We start from the raw sequence: 20,373 nt of genomic DNA on the forward strand, positions 1-20,373 counted from the left end.
GGATGAAGGTATTTTGTCATGTGAGTTTGAAAGTTAGTAGCTCTGAATGATAAGGTAACAGAGGTTTTAAACCTCTTTACTATATCTATCTAAAGCTCTCCTGTATCTGTTGTTAGGAATAGAATTAGGATTAGGAATAATCCTGGTTCTCTTTTCTGAGTCAAGACAGATGACAGCTGCATCAGTCATAGGGTTTTTATAGAGATATTTATGACAGTCAGGAATGCTATTAACGTTATCTGGCTTTTTGGTATTTGGACACTGGCAATCTGGAACAAGCTAGCACTCAGAAAAGCATCTTCTGGAGCTACCAAGAATTACTAGTGGCTTGAGAGCTTCCATATTTAAGAGCTCATAAAGTCACATCTGACAGTTAGAAACCTATTTGCCTTCCCATTTAAAATAACCTTTCATCTTTGTTGCATTAATGGCTAGGGAGAAGTGGATTTATGCCAAGAGATGAAATGCTAATAAGCTTAGAACAGTGGATTGTATACATATTGGTTCCAAACAACTACAGAAAAATTTAATGCATGTCAAAGCTGACTACCTTTTCTGGTTCCTCTATTTACCTAAATAATAGCAAGGTATTCAACACAATTTTAAAATTGTGGAGGTGTCTTGTCTTGTTTGGAGGTAGAAGAAATGGAAATCATGGTGGAATTAGAGTATTCTAAAAGAGATGTTATTTGAAATCTTGGTAGAGCTGCAATGAAGCTCCATGGCAAACAAGTAAGCATTAGGACTGGATATTGTGGTAGTCAACAAGGGTCAAAATATGGAACCTGAATTTTCTTTTCAAAGTATACATGACACATAAGGAAGTGGTAAGAATGGATGGTCCAGAGTACCAGCATGGCCAGCAGGCAGCCATCAAAACCACTAAGCAGTGAATGCTCAACACTCAGGATAAGGCAGTAGAGACATTTTAGTAGCTCATGCAGATTAAGCAATATCTAATCAGAATGGAAGATAAAACAAGAAAGTGAAAATTGAGATTGCATTGTGTCTTGGAAGGTGAGGGAAGCAAAACATGATGAAATATGTGAAAACCAAGACAGCAGAGTGGAACAGATTTGAAAAATATTCCTTGTTCCTTGAGGGTAGTAGCAATGCTCGGCACTGCCAGACCTGGAGGTCATATTTATACATGGGAAATATGGGCTTGCAATGACAGAATTTTTGATGGTATGAAAGATAACATCAATATGTAAGTTAAGGCAGATGGACAGAAAATTACCTATAGATGGAAGACCTTCATCTGTAGTTCGTGACTATTCTGAGGTTCACAGAAGTAACAAAGGACTGTAATAGAAGAAAACTGACTTAAATTGTAATTTTTTGCTATATTAAAACACTTTTAAAGTGTCAACCTTTGAGAGTATGGATGAGACAAATGGTCACTTTTCTAACTTAGTAATCACACGTGGTTCAAAAAGACAAATACTGTTGAAGTAGAGAAACTGATACAACTGTAGAAATAGAAAATAAATGGAAAGCAAGACCCAGATCACTGAGAAGAAATGTTTGATCATGCATTTAATCAGCAGAAGAAAATGTTTTTATAAGCTGGAAAGTTTAACATGGCAATATGAAGTAGGGTGTAGTAGGTGCATGTTTTCAAAATGCAAGTCGTCATTCAAAACAGATGTGAATTATGCAGGAAAATCAAGAGTTGGCAATACAACTGTCTATACATTTAATGTCTATGTTTATTACATAGATTTTATTCTGTTTACTGAACATTATATCCACTGAAATATAAGTTGTGAGTTTAATGTTATGGAAGTACAACCCTACCGAATCTAGGTAAGAGTAAGCAATGTGATGGGCTGATGAAAAGTATGAAAGATAACATTTCTATAATAATTAGAATATGACATGGCATTAACTATTCAACAATTTAAAAGAGAAATACAAGCAATGGATTGATGAAGGGATTGTAATTAATATATACATCTGATTTATAGCTAGATAGCCATTCTAGTGAATAGCAATTTGTAAAAGTAAAACAAGCGGTCAAGGTACACTATGTGGACAGCTTGTCCACAGTCTGCAGACTGAGTAGCCATCTGAAAGAAGTTCACAAGCTTTAGTAGACAAGATCAATGTTTGACAAAGCCAAAATGCTGAGGGTAGAGTCTGATAAGATTTATGATATCATATCTAATTAGGACAGTTATGATATATTCCATGGCTTTGCATATAAGACTTGTTATGCTGATGGATAATTCCTGAAGTCTGTAGTGGGGCCACCCTTGTTGAGAGGCATAACAATGACTGTGTGCCACTTCTATAGGACAAACCAGTTGATGGGCTTGGGCTGTAGAGGTTGAGAAATGGATCTGCCAATGCTTGATTACTGCAGTTAACTAGGAAACTAGGTATGTTAGATCCATGGATAAAGTATTCTTCATTTTGCAGGATATCTTCAGCTCATGCACTGATTCCATGGGTTGCATTGCAGAGAATACCTAATCATTGACCCTCATACAGCGAAATTTGTTTCAGCGATTCGCAGAACTTACTGAAGGCAAGGAAATACTACAGCACAACTTTGCCCTTTTCTCCAGTGCAATGCGATCTCAGAGTTGGTATATATAGTTAGGGGGTGTGGGCGGTGCACCCCCCACATGGGGTAGTGGGGTACAAAGCCCCCCCCCACATGGGTGGGTTCGATGATTTGCTTAGCTGTAGGTCAGTTGTGCTGTAGGGCAAGTATTTACTGAAACAATTTTCCCTGAATTAGGGTCGATGATTGGGTGTTCGCTGCAATGCAATTTCAGTGAACTAATACAGACCTGATTCCATCATGGATATGTGTATTTGGAATAAATGTCTTGGGGTAGGTTGAAATTGGCAGTAAATGTATTTGTCAGTATGTCTGGCAATATCTACTGGATCAAGGTACAAGGTACTGTTATGAATAAGCTCAGAACAATGTAGGGTGTTATTTGTTTTTCTGAAATAACTAAAGAAGGAATTGTAGTTGGCTTTGGCCTCTATAGCTAGTCTGAGTTCATGGGATTCCTTTGTTTTTCTTAGGTAATTTTTTTTTGTTTTTACCTAGCTGTTTGATGTTCTTCTCAGTTTGGGGGTCATTTGTTCTGCTATTTAGGTTTAAGATTTTCTTCCTTTTATTACCTAGTTTATTAATTCTCATAAAACGCCACCCTGGCTTACTTTTAAACTTCCATACTTGCTTGGATCTAGCTGGGACTGCCAATTAAATGCATCTGTCCAGCTACAAGTAGAACTTCTTTGCATAATGCTTTGCAGTTTCAACACTATGGGTAAACTCAAACTTAGGGGCGTCTTCATAGAATCGCATGGACTTTATACATTTAAAGTAACTGAATTCACTGATATTTGCTTCAGACTGTTTAGAGATTTTGAAAAAGGTTACTAGTTTGTGGTCTGACATGACAAGTGAGGGTAGAGGCCTTGGAGATGGTACATGCACAGTAGGTTCATTAACAAACTGGCCTAGGGAGCTTTTGATTAAAAAAACTAAGAATTTTTATTTGTATCCTACAATGGTGGTATTGGTCCCCCAGTTAATCATTGGTTAGCTGAAATCACCTAGGACAGCAGCATTTATAATTATGGGGAGTACACTAAGAATATTTAGGAATGTTTTGTGATTTTTTGGTGACATGGAGGGTGCTGATGTAGCATACCATGATCTAATAGCTAATCTTCTTTAGCATGACTTGAAACGTCAGTGCACAAGTACCTCAGGGCTGAATTGATCACTGATTTGTGTAGGTGTATTGGTATTCCTTGAACAGTGACAGTCAGAATGGCTTTCAGCTACTGAAGTGACCAAAGCTCAAATCACTGACAAAGGGGGTATTTAAGAATATATAACTGGGGTCAATGTCTTCTGGAAGAATGGATGAAACCAAGTAAAATTCTCCACATTATTTTTCTCTCAGTAACGTCTGCCCACTTTCCACTAAGTTATTAAGTGCTTTACAGTACAATCAGTCATCTGATAGCCATTTTCTTTTCACAAATTAAGACAATGGCCTCTTATGATATCAGGTAGAGGAAAAAAAGGGATATATCTAATCATCATCCACTGCCAAAATGTTTAATACGCTCATATTCTCACATACACAGGTTTTAGAAGTATGAGATGAATGTTTCTGTGTGGATATACATAAATACATGTATACATATATATATATATATATATATATATATATATATATATATATATATATATATATATATACTTACACACACACACACACACACACACACACACACACACATATATATATATACACACACATGTATGCGCACACACACACACACACACACACGCACACACACACACACACACACACACACACACACACACACGCACACACACACACATAATTATACACACACACACACACACACACACACACATATATTATATATATATATATATATATATATATATATATATATATACATGCTGTGGATGTCAAGAACAAAGTTTCACAATGAGTGGTTTTGTCAAAAGACAAATAATGAAATCCCTATTCGCCATGGCTATTCTGCATATCTAACAACCAGTTCCCCTCATATTTCATTTATCCATTTGTCTTACTTGTAGTTGCTTAGATTCACAGGTGTATAGTAGGCTAATGACCACTGGGACATTTATAAGCCTATCCAAGCATCCCAAATTTATCCCATGAGTTTATGTGGCTTAGATGTTATTTTAATATGTATATGTAAGTTAGGGCAAGATTCAAAGCTGCCTCTGTCCATTGGAGACATAGGTGCTAGACCCAGGGTGTGTTTCCAATTTCCCATCCACTGTTTCAGGTTTCTTTTGAATAAGGTTATAGAACCGCTCTGCTTCACATAGATGGGAAGCCTGTTCCAGAGAAGGTTAATTCTCCGAGATACAAATCTGTACCACCAATGTGTCCTGCTTATTCTACAAGCAAATTTTAAATCCCTAGATTGAGCAATTCTGCTATTTGTTTTGTAGCTATGCAAAAGGTCCATCAGAGTAGGATCCAAGGATGCCAGGCATAGAGTACAGTGATAGGGTTTTGAGGAGATCTGCATAGGATATGCTGTTCATGCGCTATATTGTTTTTGTGAGGAACCTCTGTGGACATTCTAGTTATAGCATATGCTTAGTCAGGTACATATCAGAGAAGGCATTGTACTTAATGATGGGCATGTGTGCATGATGAGGGCAAAATGCAGTGGAACTATGACTTCCATGGATATGTTTGCCATGCCCTTGCTTATAAAATGATCAATATAGAATGATTTCCTTATTACATTAGACACATATTGGTCAAAAGTACTATCTACATACAAACTCAAATCTCCCACTACTGGTTCTACTCTTTGGGGTGCGTTATCACTGACATAATTTCCTAGGGTTGCTGACTTCCCAATGGGTACTTCTTATCATTCAGTTTTAAGCCTTAGCTTTGGCACTGGTGATTTGTCTGTGTCACTCTTCCTGTAGGATGCTAGTGCTTTGGAAGGATTCTATAACTGCTCCTAGTTTTGTAACAATCTGCAAACTTTGTCATCCAGAGGCCCATGACACTGGCCTTGACTTCTGAAAATGTGATGCCAAAAAAGGAGCAGACCCAGCATGGAGGCCTGAGGGACTCCTCTAGTGACTGTCCTTTTTGTGGAAGTGGTCTCCCCATTCTAACTTCCTGGGTCATATCCAAGAGCCAGGTTGCTGTCCAGCAAATAATGTAGGGGTTTATGCTTACATCCGTGAGTTTGTTCACAATGCCCGAGTGGGTACTGTATCAAATGCCTTATCCAGACTAAGGTAGGCAGTATGCACCAGTTTACCATCAGATGACTGAAATGCATTTGTGTGAGTGATCATAACACCGAACTAAAATGTAAAAGTTTAAAACAGTTTTCCTCCCAAATGTCAAACATGGTAAAGCTGGTTCCGACATTCAATATTTCAAGAGGTTGAGTGTGCAAAGCCATTTGCTGTCTGGGACATAGAATAGGAAGAGCAATTCCACACTGTAGATTCAGCAAAAAATATATTGACATGACAACACTTTGAAAGTATACGATCAAGCAAGTGTAAGTTGAACAAATGCAGTTCAGTCATTTCATAGAAAACCGTATGAACCATTTTGCCTTGATCCATTGTCTTCTCAAAAAATCCACCAGGTTGAATAGGCATGATCTGCCCTTGACAAAACAAAACTAGGTTTGAGCCGGTGTTTCAATGTTTACTGTCTCTTTATTAATTATTTCAAGGGATAATTCTTTCCACAGCTTTCTGTATCAGATTTATGGGTCTGTATTTCCCAGGGTCAGCTGATGGCATGCTCCTGTGAGATGACCACTGCAGTTCTCCATTCATGTGGCATAAAGCCTGTTTGGGGCTATGGTCAAATAGTGACTCCAGTAGTCCTAATAATTAATTTTTCAGGTCAATATTAGAACACTGAATGCTTAAAAAAGCGAACGGTGATTAATTGACCCTATGTAAGTGAAAGCTTACAATTTTGAACTGTCAGAACAGTGATTTTTTTTCCTAGGGAAAAAAATCGCTGTTCCAACAAAAATAAATAAATAAATAAAACCCTTTAAACATTACTTTAAGTGGGGGGCTTCGCCCTCCAGTCCCCCCTACTTAAATATACCAACACCGAGACCGCACTACAGTGCTGAAAATGGCAAAGTAATGAAGCGGCCAAGCAAATTCTTTCCCAGGGAAAGAATTTGCTTAAAAGCCGCTTCCATATTTTGCCGTTTCAGGCTTTTGAGTTCGACCAAGATGCATTCAAAAGAATGCGTCTTCGGTCTTCTAATAGGGAACCCATTTTTCATGCTATTTGCGAGGCATCCTGGGATATTATTGGGCCCATCTTTGCAGTGTTCTAGGCCTTGGACTGTGTTTGTTTAGGACTTGTTCCCTACTGATGTTTGGGGGGTTATTTTTGACAACATTTCTTGAGGAAGGTGTTTGTTATTATTATTTGGAGGGTTGGCCAGTGGAAAGACGAAGGGGGTAAAACTGGAGCTGAATTTGTCAGGCAGCAGATTTACTAAATTTCCAGGTCCATACAGGTGGCTCCATTTACAATCAACTTTTCACATTGCTGTGCATTGCTTTTGAGGTTTTGGGCAGAGGTAAAGAAAGCCTTGTAGCTGTCCTTGCTTGGGTGGCTATCTTTACCTCAAATCTAGCTTTATTGGACTTAATTTGACCCCCGAGTTGTTTGCTTAGATCGAAGAAAATGCTTTTATCATGCTTGGCATAGCACTTCCTAATCTTGTCTAACTTTATTTTATTATACAGCCTGTTTATGTTTGGATTCCACAAGTGTGGTTTGTTTTTTGAGTCAGTTCTCGGCTTATTTCTGGTAGTCACAGCTGTCTATGTGCAATTATTGACATGACTGTACAGGATATGTGTAAACAATTTCACATAGGCAGCTGTGTTTTCAGGGTTTGGGGCACTTGAAATCTTGACAAGTTATCACTTAGTAGTAGGAAGTTTGCCTTAGAATAGTTCCTAAATGTTTGCGGTTACCTGGGATTACATGAATGATTTTTATTATGACGGACACAGCTTTGTGGTCTGAGTTTTCCATAGAAGGGTGTAAAGCATGCTCCCATGTTTGTGCATAACAGGTTGAGTATGTTTGCATCCCTAGTGTCTGTATGCACTATCTGGTCTAATAAGTCTGTGCTTAAAAAGTCAAATAATGTTTTGGGTCATGCAAGTACCTTCATTTATAATGGGGTAGTTGAAGTTACCTACAACTACGAGTTATGGCTTTCTTGGGTCATATAGGGTGGCCTAGAGTTTGCAAAGATATGATATGGAACTGTGCCTATGAAAATCCGGACATGGAGAAGCTCAAGTTCTTCATCCTGCTTGACTAGTCTTGAGGTGAGTTTGTTGTTTATACAGTCTGAGTCACCTCCAGTTTTGGACCTTACCTGTGAAGTAGCTGGCCTGAATGTGTGGAACGCAATGTAGCCTCACAATGCCTTGCTGCTCTCCACAGCTTTAAAACATGTCATAATAACTACAGAGATGTCCACATTATCCAGAGTAAGGAGAAGCTGGAGGGAGTGGAGTTTTTTGTTTGGGCTCGTGGCATTGAGCAGAAATACACTTTTATTCTCTTGGGTCGGTTTTGCTATGTTGGAAGATTTGTCAGTGTGGCATTGCCTAAAAAAGGCACAATGGGGGAGATCAATGTTTTAGCCAATATTCTAAAAGACTAGCGGGGACAGATGCAGAACATTCTTGGCAAAGCAATGTGGTCTGTTGACCATATCCTCCCATGCTGACAAATATTATGACTCCAGAAATAAGCCAATTATTAAAGTCAATCATCTTTTGTGCATATTGTTGCACCACCCTTGGTGAATGTAGAGTATTTCTCAATGCTAGGCACACACCAGACTAGGACACGCAGTCCAAGAGCTCTACAATGTCTTTTTTTTCATGCAGTCAAGGAAGGTGAGTTTCAGTTCATTTATACCCACATGGACTATGACTGAGGACTTGTGATGTAATGACTTGAGAGTATGGGCAGTTTGGTAGAACCTGGCCTCTGCAAACAAATGACTGTGATTGTCTCCTTATTCAGCCTGGTATGAGGGAAATCTGTATGTCTCACAATGGAGTCTCTTATGATTAAAACATTTTGTAGTGTGTTGACTTGCCTTATAGGCTTTGTAGTTGAGGCTCCAATAGATGTGGCTGTATGTGCTCTGTTGGGTGTTGTTTTGGTGGAGTGTTTTTGGCATTGTTGAAGATTCTTTTTGTAGGCTAAATGCCTAGGAGGTCATTGGGTTTTGGAAGGGTACTCTTAAGTGCCTCAGCATATATTGATCTATATGTTGGGTCAGTATTATGTGCGGGAAGTGTAATGCTTATGCTACTGACAATCTTAGAGTTAATTTGAGCACTTTCCTGTCAGAGTCTTGCCTCTAGTGACACTGTGTAATTACAACTGTCACATACTGCGTTCATTTCTCTAAGGATTGGTTGGGTGCCAGAGATCGTGAGACAATTCCTATTGTCTTAGGATGCCCACATGTACCAAGCTGGCAGCAGAGAATTTGATAAAGTCCCTATCAATAGTGTTGGGTCTTTCTTAGGTGAACTACAAAGGGGTGGTACAGCAGGCTAACTTGGGTACTGTGAGGTAGAAACTACAGCTAGGTGATGTATGACTGAATTCACGCAGCAGTGCTCCTCAGCACACAAACAAGTTACTCTTTGTGCAACTAAGTACTGGGTAAAGTTACATAGGAAGCTTTATAATGAAAAATTAGTTTCTAAGTGCCAGTGTCTATATAATGAGCTGCTAAATCCACTGCATGAAACAGTGGAATTTATAGACTCAAAGAAAAGTGACTACACTAACTACAAAGCCCTCTTGCCAATGTACCGAGCTCACTTTAAGCCTCCCTGTGCTTTTCCCAACTTGGACAGATCAGGATGCCTTTCTACTGCCACTAGAACTGCAGTCCCAGTCTCCTTAATGTAAAAACACACTTTAGTTAGTCAAAAGGGAACAGAAACAAATCAAACAACTAGCTACAACAAGCAATTACAAGGTGACTCTAAAGCAGAGAACCCAGCAATGAGGAACACACACTTTAAGGTGATTCCAAAGCACACTAGCAGCAGCTAGACCAAGGAAAACAAATACACTTTACAGTGATGAAATGCAGAAAAATGCAACAAAATAATTTGAAAATACAGCAGCAATCTTCAGAGATATCACAGAAAAGTGCAATATTTCAATTTAAAGTACTTATCTTAGCCTGAATGGTGCCAGATATAAGCTGAACACTAAGAGATCAGGCTAGGATGACGAGTGTTTGAGATCTGTGAAACTGAGCCAAGAGCTGAGCAAATATGCCAAATTTATAAACTCAAAGAGAATTGACTAAAATAATTAAAAAGCGCTCTGGTTAAGGAAGCAATTGCACTTTACTCCTCCCTGTGTATTTCCCAAATTGGGAGGAGCAGACTACGTTTCTACTGCTACTAGATTTGCAGTCCCAGTCTCCTTAATGTAAAGCATACTTTAGTTAGTTCATCTGAAAATAAACAGTAAAAAGCATTCTTTTCTTTCAGAATGGATTGCATCACTTATGGAATCCAGTAATTATTCATCTGTGTTTTTTTCTTTTACTTCTCTGCTATCATAGCACCACTTGAATGCAGTAATTATGAATGCATATAGGTTTATTTGAAATGTAAGGATTTTACTACTTTAACTACATTTTGTGAAGTGGCTAGGCTGGTTCATCTTTCCTTTAGAGGAGGATATGTGGGATGTATGCATTTAGCAAGTGCTGTTTTTAAGGGGGCAATGCAGTCATGAGGGACTGCATCACTTGCAAAAGTGAATGCCATACCCTCACAGATGCCCACTGCACTCAGCCTTGGACTTCTTACTGGGCATCTGCAGGATGGCTAGGGATTGAAACAGAAAAACTCTACCATCACAGGTAATGGCACCACTCTCCAAGGCTTAGCTCTCACCCTGAATTGAATGAATATACCACAGGGCTCTTGCCTATCAAGGAATACATGAGCTTATACATTGAAGTAAAGACAGAAACCTGATAATCATGCAGGAGGACAAAAAAAAAGTTTTAGGCCTAGTTAATGATTTTTTTGTTAATTAGTTTAGTAATTTAAAATGTGTTTTAGGCATTTTAGTAGCACTTCCGTGTTTTATGCTATACAGTTTGTACTGCTTAGATGCACTGTTTATCAACTAAGCAATAGTTTTTATCTTACTAGTTCTTATAACATAATTATGCTCTACTTGGCTAATGATGCAGGTATAAACTCCAAACCAGCACAAAACCAGAAACCAAGGACACCAAAGATTGCAGCAACTCGTACACTCAGACCAACAACTATTACCAGAACAACTACGGCTTGGCTGTGTACTGGTTGTCGATTCTTAATAAAGTGGACTGCAACTTTCTGACGTGGATTTTTTCTCATCTCCTCTTGTTGGACTGAGTGTATGAGTTCCTGCAATCTTTGGTGTCCTTGGTTAATGATGCAGGTATATTGTGCATAAATTATAAATGACATGCACAGACTATAGATAAATAGCTGATTATGTTTACTGCGTATACATAAAGCATCTGGTACTTTTGACATGATGTATGTAGTTACTTCACTCCTTTATCTGTGTCCAGTGTTAAAATATATGTTAGTATATAATACTGTATGATATACAAAAGTTATATTTCATTACATGAATGAATCTTAAAAGGGCTGTTTACAAGGTGGTATTTCAGTGATTAAGCCCCTTGCCTTATAGATAGAGGGTCTGTAGATTCAGTACTAATCTCCATTAGTTTTTCGGGGTTTGGGTACTGTATCTGTTAAATGGACTGTTTTAATTCAGGTTCTCCAGTTTCCTCCCATAAGTTAAAATTATGCTACTTGAATGACTACTTTAATGTGTCCACACATTATTTATACATAGATGTGCGTGCATTTATGTATATGTATATATTAATATAAATAGATACAGATATGCATACATACACTCACACACACACACACACACACACACACACACACACACACACACACACATACACACACACATGCACACACACAGCCACACACGCGCACACACATGGCCACACACACACACACACACACACACACACACACACACACACACACACACACACACACACACACACACACACACTACCTTCACCCTCCGTGCCCTGAATGTCAGTAATTCAGTTTTTCAAAAATTCCCACTTCATTATTATAATCCAATCTTTTCAAACATAAGAAATCAAAGTAGATTCTGTGTCAAGTGTAAAGCCACCAACATGACAAAAGAAGAAGAAGAAGACAGGCAGTCTATTTAAAAAAGTGAACTACTATAACAAGGTTTGCTTTGGCAAGGTACCAAATACAATACAATCTATTAAACTCTAAAAAGTCATCAACTATAAACAGTTGTAATATATACATGCTGAATTTTAATTGTAGGTGGGAATCAATTAGCAGGAGAGATGTTATACCCAGGAATATCATACTGATTATAAATACAAGTAGAGCTAAATAAATATAGTTCTAGCAATAGATCAACATGCCCTATGCCATTATACATGGCAATGCATTGTGTTACTTGATTTTCTTATATACAGATTGAAGTAACTGTTTAATATGTGACATTTCCAAACTTAAACCTTAGCAAATTTCTTGAAAAATCTCAGAATTCAGAAAAAAAATCCATTATCTGTATAAATATGTAAAAATATTTTCCTGGCTCAAGTGAAGTCGCAGAGGACATAACACCTATGTATGACTACATATGCATGTACACACACGCATGCACGCACATTAATAAGTCAAAGGACCTGATATGCTTTCTAGGAAGTTGTCAGGTTTTTATCTCTATAAGCCTAAGTTATGAGAAATCATGCAGTTATAAACCTCCTACACACTCATACAATAACTTCATGCCTGTCAAATACTGCATACTGCCTCAGGCAAATGCTATTCATCTTTGTTTTTGCAGGATATGCCTGCAAAACCATCGCAACATAATACTAGATGGAAATGGATGTACAACATAGCTGTTCTAATCAAGGAGAGCTTTATGACCTTGTAATCCACAAGAGAAAAGTCCCACTGATCCATGATGTCATAAGAATCTCTTAATGCAGGAAAGCATACTTGTTGTTCAGCATTACAATACTTTTTTCTTTAATGTGAGTAATTCACATACATTGGAAATGTAAAGCCTTTTTTAAGTTGTTTACAGTGTTTCTGATCATTTTAATATTATGGTATTTACACAGTGTCTACCAGCTGTGAATTTCTGATTTTTTTCTTTGTTATGGTTCTCTGAAATATGTTTTGAGTCTTAATTGCTGGAATATATGATGGCACATAATTACCACGCATTGTCCAATGGTGCTTTGTTATAACCAGCAATGACATAGATCTCTATTTCTGTAAATGTGACAGCTACCTCTTCCTTTAACACATTATTTCTTAGAATTTTCTGTTGTAAAAAAAATACTGCACAGCAGCTCTTTCTGTTTTGTTAGTCTGAATACTGCACACAGGTCTGCTGTATAGAAAAAAATACTATCATAGCATTTTGTTTTAAAATGATCATACAAAAAAAAGAATTAATCCTTTCACTATAGGAACCCAAATTTACTAAAAAGTGAAGGATGAATGCTATATCTTACATTAGTTATTTAACAGCTACCATATAACATTAGTTACTTAACAACTACCATATCTCTGACATACTCCTTGACATAAAGATAAAGCTTACCTTTCAGGTCCAGGTTACGTGCTCCATTGGAGTGCTGTGTGACTGTTCTGGAGTCAATTTTGAGTGTATGAACATTGTTGGCATCACGTGAAACCATTACATTATGCCACTGATTGTCATTAACTGGTTTGTCAGAGTTGCCCTTCATAAGTGAGGGTCCATTCCCCAAGTCAAAGACATAATGAATGTATCTAAGTAAGAAAAGACCAGTTAAAAGGAGATGTTACGTGGTTTATTTCACTGAATGCATATTTATAAATATATCACCAATGATAGAGTAGAACTGAACAAAGAAATTAAGAAATCTGATCTATAGCACAGCTGTCAACTGACCCATATTTTCAAATATGCTCTTAAGTTTTTATCAATATTTTTTCAGCCCTCATGAAATTTATAGTTTTCTGCTAGCTAATTTGAGAGTTTCAAAAATTACCACATAGCACATTCAATTCGAGTCAGGAAAAATATAGTCTACTTAAAATGCATGCCATCTTTTTACACTGGCAATATTTCTAGTCAACTTTTACAATAAATAAAATAGATTCCTGACTCTGGGACTTTTTCCCTCATTATTTGGAGCTTAGTTTCTAATATGTGAATGAAGAAGTTAAGTACTATGGTCTACATAATAGGCAATAGCATGCAATTTGATTTTCAGTACACTTCTTCTTTTATTATTTTATTTTATTTATTGCATTTGTTTACCGGGAAAGTCCACTGGGCCTAAAAGAGCCCTTTTTCGGTGGAGGCCTGGGGAGAAAAGCTCCGACAAGAACATAGATGCAGAAAAAAAATTAAACATTAATTGGTACAGAAGTAGAAACAGTGTTACACATAGTGGTTACAGTAATACATACAGAATATATACATAAAAGCAGGAATTTAGTTGGTTTGATTACAGTAACATATACAGAATATATACATAAACGCAAGAATTTAGTTGGTTGCCAGATGAATTCAGAGTAGTAAAAATGGAGATAAATTAATCAGCATTATTGTACCAGTATCAACAAGTGATGAAAGAAAAAAAATAATAAATGTGGAGAAAGTATCATCAGTCACTAGCAGTAAAAAGCATAGGAATTTAGTTAGAATATAAGGAGAAGGAAGAGGTTAGGTTAAAGAGCAGGTACATAGCCAGGAACAGTTGAGATGATTTTTCAGTATTTGTTCGAAGGTGGTGGTGCTGCCCATGTTTGTTATAGAAGGAGGAAGCGAGTTCCATAGTTTGGTGTTGGTGAAGGAGTAGAGCAGTTGACCAGCCGGTAAGGTGGGCTTTTCTACTTTTAGAAGTAGATGATTTTCAGATCTTAGTTGCCTGCTGGGTTGGTATTTGGCAAGTAGAGTTGAGAGAGCAGGACAGTCTGTGGGTCTGTAGATTATTTTGTGTGCTGTAGTTAGCTGGGTGAATGAGAGATGGTGAAGGAGTTCCAACCAGCCTAATTGTTTCAGTGAGTTACAGTTGTGGGATGAGAATTTTGCCTTGGTGGCAAATTTGTCTGTTCTGTTGTAACACATATCAAGTTTGGATTTTATAGAATTTTGGATATTAGTGAGGAGAGGGGCACCATAAATGAGAGAGGGTAATAACAATGTAGTTGCAAGGGTTTGTCTAGTAGAGAGGCTAAGAAAGTGTTGGTGTTGTACAGCATACCGAGCTTTTGGTGTGTTTTTCTGACGTTACTGTTTATGTGTAGGTCAAAGTTTAGGTTTTCATCCATAATAATGCCTAGTAATTTAATGTGTGGGACAACTTCTATAGTAGTATTGTCTTGAGCTTGTATACTGAAGAGTTTTTTTTTTATTTAGGGGAGTGGTTTTCTTAGGGGTAAAAATTACTAGTTTAGTTTTTTGGATTTAGGGCAAGATGATTGTTAAGCATACAAGACTCAGTAGAGGTGAAGGCATTCTGGGTGATCTGCTGTAGTTCAGAGCTGGAATTTGCAGTGCATATTATTATACAGTCATCAGCATATTGGATTACAGAGCATTGTGGGAGAGTGGTGTGAAAGTTGTTAATAAAGATGTTAAATAAGAAGACAGGACCAAGTGTGGAGCCTTGGGGTACTTCTGTGGAAGTACTGAGGAAGGGAGAAAGACTGTTGCCATTTGGTGGATTGCTGCCTACTGGAGAGATAGCTACTGAACCATTGTAAAGTAGGTGGAGAAATGTGGAGGGTAGATAGTTTAGAGAAGAGGATAGTGTGGGAAATGGTATTGAAAGCTTTGGAGATGTCGAGGAAAAGAGAAGCGGTTATTTTACCAGAATCCCTTGCATGGTTAACTGTATCAAGGAAGGAGAGGAGGGCTGTAGTGGTGCTGTGTCCTGGTCTGAAACCATGCTGAGTGGGTGACAGCATTGGATTTTCAAGCAAGTGGTTGAGGAGTTGGGCATGGATGCATTTTTCCTGTATTTTAAAGAGGGGTGAGAGAATAGCTATGGGTCGAAAGTTTGTGGTGTCTGTGTTGGTGCTGCCTTTGTGTAAGGGGAGAATGAATGCTTTTTTCCAGATGTCTGGGACAAGGGACTCTTTAATTGATGTGTTAATGAGTATGCTGATGGGATAAGCTATAGAGTTGGTAGCTAGCTGCAGGAAGTGTGGGGGTAGATTATCAGGGGCTAGAGTACAGGGTTTAAGCTTAAGTAAAAGTTTTTTTTATTGTGGCAATGGGTATGGGGGAGAATTTTAGGTTAGAGTTGTGTGTAGGATTGTTTTCTGGGATGGTTTGGTCATTAGCTGTCTTGGTGGTGGTGGTGTTAACCATAGGAAAGGTGGTTGTTAGGTTAGCTATGGTGTCAATGAAGTCGGAATTGAAGAGGGTGGCAAGTTTGGTAGAGGTTTTGTGTGGGTCAGGGGATGGTTTGCTTTGAGAACCTGGATGTAATAGATGGTTAATGCAGAACCAGAACTTTTGGGGATTATCTTTATGTTGGCTTTGTAGGTGGAGGCAGTGGGCTTTTTTATCATTGGTTATTAGACGTTTTGCCTGGTTACGGAGTTGTTTGTATTGTATTAGAGTTATGGGGTCTTTGTTTTTCTGCCATGATAGCAACAGTACATGTTAAAAAAACACTTCACATGTATCTCCACAAAATACTTATAGTATGTCTTAAAGCGATCTGTCATTTACAACTGCCACCTCAGAAAAAAAAGAAAGCAATTATATCTGACATCTGTGAATTACTTAACTTTGGGGATCATAAGCACCCATGCCTACCTTACTTATGCATGCTAATCCTAACCCTGCAACTGCCCCTAACTCCAACCATACACATTGGGGTAATAAACACAATTTGCTGAGCAGTGTCACTATATAAACAAATTATGTCTGCAAGTCAGTGTTTTTTTAAAGATTTAAAAAGGAAATTGTTTTCCCTTTTTTGACAGTTTAGTGAGTCATAGATGTAGAGGTTTGTCAGAAGGTAAGTTCCATGTACATTTTCAAAGAATCATGCTTCATTGTCCTCAATTACTTGTGCAAAAGCTCTTTGGAGTACCTCTCCTGTTGATTAAATGCCAAATAAAGGCCTAATGAGTATGTACATTGCCAAGGGCATACTACATGCACACCGTTTATAGCTTTCTTCATCTAGCTTTACCCACCAGAAATTCTGGTTTGCATCTTCTACTTAAAAGAGCTCCATATTTGGCATTGTTGTGATCAGTCTTCTGCAACTGTAAACAATGAGCCATATTCACTTTTAATTATGTATGCATCTATTGTGGATAAACACAAATATAAATTTGAATTTTTGTCTTGTATTACCACAGTTGCCATTGTATTCTCGCATTCTGTGAGCACCTGTGACAGAAATGAATAACAAAGACCCAGAAAATCAATCAATGAAAAGTCCCAGACAACTGACGGATTATGGCTTTACGGTAAGTAAATGCAAATGAAGATTCTGTCAAAGATGAACTTGTACATTATTGTCAAAAATAAGGTAGAGGCTACATTCATCATGGATTCGGACTGTTTAGCAAATGAGGTGTATAAGAATGGTGAACTATTGTCACGCAGGACATTGTGTCAACACTACAGCAACAAGTAACTTTGTTTCAAGACAAGTCTGGATGGAAATTGGAAGAAAATTGCAAATGCACCTCAATAAGCCAAAGAAATTACTTAAATCAGACAACATACTTGCCTACTTTAGGAACTGTTATGATAGCATACATGATTACTTCACATTAAACTCATGATGGAATCCCCAACATTTGCTTCAAGGGAAAAAATCTAACGTGGAATGCTAATGCACCCTTTTCTGAGTAGACAGCTCTTGGGCTAATCTGGGTAGAACAAAGATACAACCTGTAGTGACATAGATTGAGATTTATGCTAATTATAAAGCTCTTCTACTAGCTCTTAGCCCACAAAACAGATTACCTCTGCCATGTGAAAAAATGTTAGAATACTGTCCGTTGTTCTTATGACATTTTCTTAAAATTGAAGATATAGAAACAGTATGGTAATGTTAGTAGATTAGAGTTACTGCGATATGGACAGCCAAAAGACCCAACAACATACACACTACTGGCTGGCTGTGTACATTAATCCATGCCAAGCACTGTCATTTCAAAGATAAACCAGAAATGACCCAACACTTTCATAATGATCTGAAGTAGCCACCAAGAGATGCACTAAGAGCATTAACCTAGCAGATCTTGACTTTACTGACAGATAACTATCTCTGTGTGAAGGAATCTTACTATGCGCCTTCCAACTATTAATACTGAGAATGCTAGATTCCAGAATGCTAGACATGACACATGATGGGCATGTAGAAAAAAACAAATATTTGATTCCTTGTCCAAAGTTTAGAGCAGCAGCCTGACAAAGAGACACAGACTGTAAAGACATGTTGAGAAATTGCAATGAATACCAAATAGTTATTGCATGCATTCTGACCTATTTGTACTGACACTTCAAGCTTTTCAAGGAGTCTGAATGATAGTAAAACCAACCTATGAGCTAAGCATATCTGTCAAAGCCAGGTTATCTGAAAATATTGTCAGTGATGACTGTGCACGTCTGAGATTAGAGGAATTTAATGGAGCTAAATGTTTCAAAAGCTTGACACTTAACCTCAGAGGAAGTGAATGAATATGTCCATAAAAATTTAAATTAATAGCTAAAGGAGTATTCTCTAATTAAAAGTCCCCACAATATAAAACAGTTAATTTTATGCTGGCTTATCATAATGTTGTACTACCTTCAATCGCTTGTGATTAGGAAAACAGATTCCAGATACAGTTCACTAATGCTTCTTGAGGTAGAATAATATTGCCATTTATCACAATCAGGATGAAGCTAGGAAACATACATTACAACTTTGCCTGATCTCAGAAGTCCTTAAATCTCCAAAATTTTCAGATCTGAAAACATACAAAGAACATTTGAGGCTATAAACTGACAGCTCTTCATGACGATAAGGAATGAAAATATAGCTAAATGATTGTGATTATAAATTGCAAGCCTTCAGCATGCTCATTTTAAAGGGAAATGTAGGAAAATATTTAATTTCCAACTTGATACCACACAGTCAGGGGAGCGCGTGAAGTGAAAGGCAAAAATCTATACAAGAATGGGGTTGCGGCATTGTCATGTAGTGTTTAGCAGTATTGCTGAAGCTGATGACTGTAGTATTATCTTACAATACAATATTTTTCATTCACTTTACTGCATTTCTCACCACACAACAATATAGTCAGGCTGTACTAGATTAAATACAATGATGAAATTCTGCATATCATCATAGATGATTACCAGCAACTCTCTGGGAATACACATCATAATATAGACCAACTCAATGACAGAACAATCTGAAAATTACTCCATATAAATAGATATAAATAGCAGACATGTAATGGGTGCATCCTCTAAATCAGAAGTAACACCTGACTGTAAAATGTCTTCACTGCCTTTCAATTTTCAATACCTTTCAAATTCACTATGTAATTACAAAATTCAGTATAAAATGCTCTTAGTTACTGCTTTCAGTTATAGCTTTCACAGATAAAACATAGTTCCAATATAACAAAGGAAAAATTAAATCTGAAAAAATAAAGAAAAACAAAAATACCTACACATCCAACAAAGGAACTATGAAAAAATACAGATAAAAACCACAGCAAACAACAGACAAAAATAAATTAAAGTACTACAAACTTCAAGAACTGCTAGTGAATGAAAAGAAAAGGAATAAAACAAATTAAGATTCAAGAAAAAGAAAGCAAACAAAGTAATCAACAACCATAAACAATAATTACAGTGTATCAATAATGATAATAGTAATAATAATAATTATAACCACACACACTAACAAGAAAAGACCAAAACAAAACAAAACTGAAATAAAAGACTGAACTAGTTCACAAAACTGCTATCGCAATTCCACTAACTAAAAACTTTATATATTGCACTATAAATAAATACCATAAAATAACTGTTTCATTTACACAAATAAAATGTATTCCACAAAGCAATCATTTCCACTACAAAAATCCTACATAAAAAGTAACATAAAGAAGAGCACACTGCAACATAAAATGTATACAAGCACATAGCATAAAAGCCCAATCACAGCACAAAAACTACAACATGCAGAATATTCATAAACAAAGTCACTCACGTAAAACACAAATGAGAATCAAACAGCACCAGAGACCACATTCATTCGCAAATACAACATAAACTAACTTACACATAACAATACACACTGAAAGCAAAGTCATATGCAATCATTAAAACACAATCTTAAATCACAACACACAAACCACAGTAATAAACAAAACAATACATGTGCACCCAGAGAATAACCCATAAAAAATATGTTTTATAACACAAATTTTACATTTATGCACTCTTATACCTTTACCTACAGAGAAATAAACACAAAAAGAAGTTATTAAAGTCCTACCCATACTATTACAATCTTATTAAAACTCAAAAATCTCCCACATAAAACTAGCCAATACTAAATTAAACAGTAATTAAACATCAGTAAACATACACACACACACACACACACACACACACACAC

The 20,373-nt window shown here is 37.1% G+C and overlaps 1 protein-coding gene across 1 annotated transcript in view; it reads right to left on the minus strand.

The window, feature by feature from the left end:
- Positions 1–20,373, minus strand: part of LOC122805321 (neurexin-2-like) — a 1,760,973-nt gene that overhangs the window by 549,902 nt on the left and 1,190,698 nt on the right. The window contains exon 10 of the mRNA XM_044075409.1: positions 13,329–13,519. Coding sequence (XP_043931344.1) covers positions 13,329–13,519 — 191 coding nt within the window. The remainder of the gene's footprint in view (positions 1–13,328; positions 13,520–20,373) is intronic.

This window comes from Protopterus annectens, chromosome 6.part1 (genome assembly GCF_019279795.1).
Source record: "Protopterus annectens isolate FY-2018-M chromosome 6.part1, PAN1.0, whole genome shotgun sequence".
In the NCBI taxonomy this organism is placed as follows: domain Eukaryota; kingdom Metazoa; phylum Chordata; order Ceratodontiformes; family Protopteridae; genus Protopterus; species Protopterus annectens.